Below are 5,277 nucleotides of genomic sequence, written 5' to 3'. Positions count from 1 at the left end.
TCCGTCCATCCACCCACCCACCCACCCATTGTCATCTCCCATGTTTCCCCACTCCCCAGGCTGTATCTTTTGCATAGCATGTAGCCTCTGGCCCAGGGCCTTTGCATGCTGTGTGCCCTTAGCCTGGTATGTTCCTCCCTAGATTTCCCGATAGCTGCTTCCCCAACTTGGTTGAAATTTTACTGTCAGTGAAACCCTCCTTGGCTATCACACTTCAAAAATCCATCCTAACCTCCTGCTCTTTCTTCGTCAGGCTCCAGATCACCCATCCTGACCTTATTTACCAGTTTGACCCCGCAGGTCACTTCAGGTTTTGTGCCCTTCCTCATTCTGAAGGATGGACGTTTTTAAAGTCATTTACTCAACAAACGCCAGAGGGTGGGATGGTAACTTCCAGTGGAAACAGCCAACTAGCAAAGATGCTATCACAACACCAGGTAGCCAGAAAGACAGGGCAAGGAGATGGCTGTACTGGCCACACACATAAGACGCGCCCAACCTTGCGCTGACTGGGAGTTGTTTTTTTTTTTTTAGCAGAAATCATTCTTTCTTAAAAGACGTGCCTACATTTGTGCCTGTACACCGTGTGTGCCCACAGAGGTCAGAAGGGGCATCTGGGTCCCTGGAGCTGGAACCACAGACAGTTGGGAGCCACCACATGGAGGCTGGGAACTGAACCCTGGTCCTCCTCAAGAGCAGCCGGTGCGCTAACCACTGAGCCACATCCCCAGTCCCTACTTCTCTATATTGCATGTAGGAAGGCATACAGTATACACACAACACATATGCCCTGTGTGAAGGTTCTCATATTTATGAGTATCACACGCTAGATTTCAATTTTTTTTTTTTTATTTTTCGAGGCAGGGCTTCTCCGTAGCTTTTGGTTCCTGTCCTGGAACTAGCTCTTGTAGACCAGGCTGGCTTCAAACTCACAGAGATACGCCTGCCTCTGCCTCCCGAGTGCTGGGATTAAAGGCGTGCGCCACCACCGCCTGGCTCAATATTTATATAAATATATTTTTCTGTCTGATATGGCAGTACACATAGGGCACACCTGATAGAGCTCTGCATTTTATACACATAAGATTAAAAGACACAAAATACATGTAATACAGAAACTTGCAAAACTACCCTCGAGCTCTGTGGACTCACACTAATAATGCACGTCTGATATGCAGAATGACTCTTGTATGTGGGGAAACTGAGGCAGGGAGTGGCAAGTAAGCCACATGACTAATGGCAGGTGTGACCCTCAGTGGTGCGAATGAGCAACCGGAAGTCGAGGACGACAGTAGCCACGTCACGCGGTCCCATGCCGCTGGCAGCACAGCAGGTGGGGTGCGCACCCGCAGTACCTTGAGGAAGGCCTTGGCTGCGCGTCGGCAGGCCTCGTAGTATTCGATGTAGGTGAGCAGCTGCCAGCTCTTCTTGTACTTGGAGCCTATCGCCAGGTAGTGCGAGTACTTGGTGGCAGCGCTCATGATTAGGTCGGGCACGGTGACCGGAGGCTCATTCTCCACATTCTTGCTCATGCGCAGCTTTACCTCGCCATCAAGCTCTGTCGTCCAGTAGCAGCTACCTGTGGCAGGGTCAGAGATCACTCCATGGGACGGGAGGAGGGATGGTGGTCACTGTCCCCAACACAAGAGGGCATGGGGTCAGAGGTCATTCCTTCCCCCCACCCCGTGAAGGTTGGACCGTAGAGGTCAGGGGTCACTGTCTCCAAGCCCTCCAAGGCCAAAGGACAGGAGGGTTGATGTTCCCTGTCCCCTGACCCACAGAAAGGAGGACATGGAGTCACAGCAACTATGACCACAGGTCAACAAGGTCTGGATAGTTGGTCGTCTGGCCACAGATGCCATCCTTCCCCCGGTACAGCTGCCCCCTTCACAAGGTCTCACCCCCACTGGCCTCCCACCTGGGGCCTTTGTCTCTGCATCTTGAGGTTTTTGTGACTTCTTCATTTTGTTGTAGATTTTGGTCTTCAGAATGGCTTTTGCTACATGAATGCTCCCACCCTCTGAGTCACCATGTTCCTTAGGGTCAGACATCCTCTTGCCAGGGACCAGGCACACGTGTGTTCAAACAAGGTGACAGGGGTCGGGTTGTGGGGGGAGTCAGGTGTACACAGCAGAGGTCCTGCCCCCTCACAGAGTTAAGTAGACAGTGGCGGAGTTGGCCCGGCAAAGATGGGAGAACCTATAGACCAGCTATGGGTGCTGGCACGGGAGATGAAACAAACTGGGTGTTAGCGAGGGCATCTCCTGCGTAGGAGGCGTGTGCAGGCGTGTTGCAGCCAGAGGTTGGAGGCGCGTGTCTTCCCTAGCCCCATCATCGGTCCCCACCATGCCCCTGACCCAAGCCTGGAGTTTGCCTGTTGTTGCTAGCTGCCAGTGCCAACTAGGGCTCCTCTCACAGGGGTGTGCTTTTACCCGGGGGTGGGGACTGAACTCAGATCCTCAGGTGAATAGCTACAGGAGACCCTGGGGAGGGGAGGAGGAGGCAAGAACGGGGTTTCTCAGTACCTTCTGTGCCTAGCGGACTGCTTGCTGCCAGGCGCTTCCCAAGAGAGGCTGGGGCTCATGGGGCCTTCAGCCCTCCCTCTCCCCACAGGCTCTCACTGCCTTGTCATCGGTAGGGCGGTGGTGACTCTGTCCGGCTCTGACACAGCCTCCCGCTTTAGCCACAGAGACTTCAAGCACCCAGACTGGATGTCCTCTGGAACAATTCCCTTCTGCAGCCAGGCCCTTGTGACATCACTGCGTTCCATGAGCCAGTGCTGCAGTGGCAATGTGGCCCAAGGCCCCTTTTCAAGAAGCTAGCTTTGGGGGAACAGGAACAGGTGCAAGACAGGAGACTTTGCCTAACCGCCACCAGCCAGGGAGCTCCAAAGGCCCTGGTCCCCAAAGGCTGCTGACAAAGTTTTGAGCTCTGGTCTGACAGTCTGTGGGACTCCAGTGTCCCAAGGGCATGTCGGCCTACATGAGATCCTGTGTCATAAAAACGTAGAATGGCCCTGTGATCTTGAGTCCCCCTTCTGGGCATTTGCCAGAAACCATCAAAAGAAGGGACTTGGGGACGTTCCGTATCCATACCCATGCTGCAGCTGCCCAGGCCCATGCTCACTGAGAGATGAGGGAGGGAGGGTGTGGGCCCTCCAGTCTCCACCCCAAAAAGGAGCAGAGACAGCACCAAGAAATGTCCCAGATGAGGGCATGCGCACCACTTGTAGGCTCCTTGAGCGAGTCACAGACAGGAAGTGCTTGGAGGGGTCCTTTGGAAGGGAGGGTGTTGGGGCAGAGCTTCAGTGTGGCGAGAGGAAGGCAGGTTCTGGCACCAGACAGTGGCGGGGTTACACAGTGTGAAGGTGTTTTGTTTGTGGGAGGCAAGGTCTCACTTAGTTGGGACTGCCTTCGAATTCCCAGTTGGGGTGACCTTGAACTCCTGATTCTCCTCCCTCCACCTTCCCTGGTGTTGGGACAGGTGTGTGCCACCACGCCCAATTTGTGTGTCTTTTGGCATGGGCCTGGGCCTTGTTCATTCTGCGCAAGCGCCACCCACTGGGCTATAGCCCCAGATGTGATGGTAGATTTGTGTGTGTGTGTGTGTGTGTCTGTGTGTCTGTGTGTTTGCTTTAGGACTCCCAACAGGTACTTGAATGGGCCTGTCTGGTTTCATTCATATTTCTAACCTGTGTAAGGCACAATGCCCAGCCCTGGAACTGTAAAGTAAAAAGAATCATAAACAAAAACCTCACAAACACAAATGCATGAACGAGAGGGTGGGTGAGTGACCGGCTAGGTGACTAGATAAGTAAGTACATTGCAGGGTGAATTCCGGGTAAAGGGAGCCCACGCTCCCCCTTCCCAGGAAGCACTTTCCTCCTACAGCTCGGTGCAGGAGAGGGATGGCTAGTGATGTCACAAGGGGTGACCTGAGTGGAAGGTTCCAGAAGCCTGAATGGGGTAAAAGCTTTGTGGGGCAGGAAAAACCCATCTACTCTAGTCCCACCCTCCACCATCACCATCACCCTGGCTAGACTGAGGGCATGACCAGGGCTTCTGGGGCGACCCGCCGCTGACCAACTCTGTGCAAGGAGGTATACCTGGGTGACCAGATGTCTCCATTTGTGACCCCTGTCCACCTCGGCCAGAGTGGCATCTTGTGAAGGATGGCGCTTGGTAAGGTTCCCGCAACGATCCCCGCGTGGGGCACGTGACCGTTTCAGGAGAGAACCCACACTAGTGAAGGCAGAAGTTCAGTGTTCCCCACAGAGGGAAGGTGGTCTTGAACTTCTGATGCTCCTGTACTTGCTCACGGAGTGAGGCTTGAGTTTAGGTTCCTAGACAGACACAACAGCCAGGCACGGTGGGGCCCTCCTGCAAACCCAGGACCTGCAGTGTCAAACAAGATGCCCTGTCGTGGCTGCTGTAGCAGGGTGCATTGTCCTGAAGTCTGTGGGAGTACACGGGCAGTGTCTGAAAGCCACTGTGTATGTGTGTAGAAGCCAGAGGTCAGCTTGACTGCCGCCCTTCTGGCACCGTTCACCCTGTGTTTGGAAACAGTGTCTCTCCTAGAACCGGAAGTTTGCTAAGTGGATCGGGTGGCTGGCAGTGAGCCCCAGCAATGCCCCTGTGTCTGCCTCTCCAGAGGGGGGGTTACAGATGCATGCCGCCACACCTGAGACTTGGCATGACTGCCAGTGTTTCAAACTCTGGTCCTTGTGCTTGGACTGCACACATTCTCCCACAGAAACATTGCCTCAGACCGACCTTGCTCTTGAGCTCTGTGTTGTTTTGTTTTGAGACAGGGTCTCTCTGGGTAGCCCTGCCCATCCTGAAACTTTCACCTGTCTGTAGACTAGGCTGGCCTTGAACTCACAGAGATCTACCTGCCTCTGCCTCCCACGTACTGGGATTAAAGGTGTGTACCACCACTGCCTGGCAGCTTTTTATATTTCTAACCTTGTGGAGAATTAAAATGTTTTGATTATTGTTATTGTTCAAGAGCAGGTCCTGCTGCATTGTTCAAGCTGCCTTTGACTCGCATCACCGCCTTCCAGACAGCTGTGGTCACAGCGCACCTGCCTAGCGACAGACTTTTACAACTTACTTTATTATCTGTGTATGTGTGTGTGTGTGTGTGTGTTCCTGTCATAGGTGTGCTACTGCACACGTTAGATGTCACAGGACAACTTGGGGCAGTTTTTCTATCATGTTGGTCCGAGGGATTGAACTCCCTACAAGCTGTCTGGATGGTCCAACAAAAAATCTGAGA

At 53.5% G+C, this 5,277-nt stretch overlaps 1 protein-coding gene across 1 annotated transcript in view; it reads right to left on the bottom strand.

Annotated features, from left to right (window-relative positions):
• Window positions 1-3,120, bottom strand: part of LOC101988125 (long-chain-fatty-acid--CoA ligase ACSBG2) — a 12,409-nt gene extending 9,289 nt beyond the window's left edge. The window contains exons 1-2 of the mRNA XM_005371140.2: window positions 3,096-3,120; window positions 1,274-1,579 (exon numbers count right to left, since the gene is read on the bottom strand). Of these exons, the coding sequence (XP_005371197.1) occupies window positions 1,274-1,579; window positions 3,096-3,120 (331 nt within the window). The remainder of the gene's footprint in view (window positions 1-1,273; window positions 1,580-3,095) is intronic.
• Window positions 3,121-5,277: the final 2,157 nt, after the last annotated feature.

The sequence above is a fragment of the Microtus ochrogaster genome, unplaced genomic scaffold (genome assembly GCF_000317375.1).
Source record: "Microtus ochrogaster isolate Prairie Vole_2 unplaced genomic scaffold, MicOch1.0 UNK98, whole genome shotgun sequence".
NCBI classification, from domain to species: domain Eukaryota; kingdom Metazoa; phylum Chordata; class Mammalia; order Rodentia; family Cricetidae; genus Microtus; species Microtus ochrogaster.
Note: the sequence above shows the minus strand (reverse complement) of the source record. Positions and strands in the feature narration are given on the sequence as shown.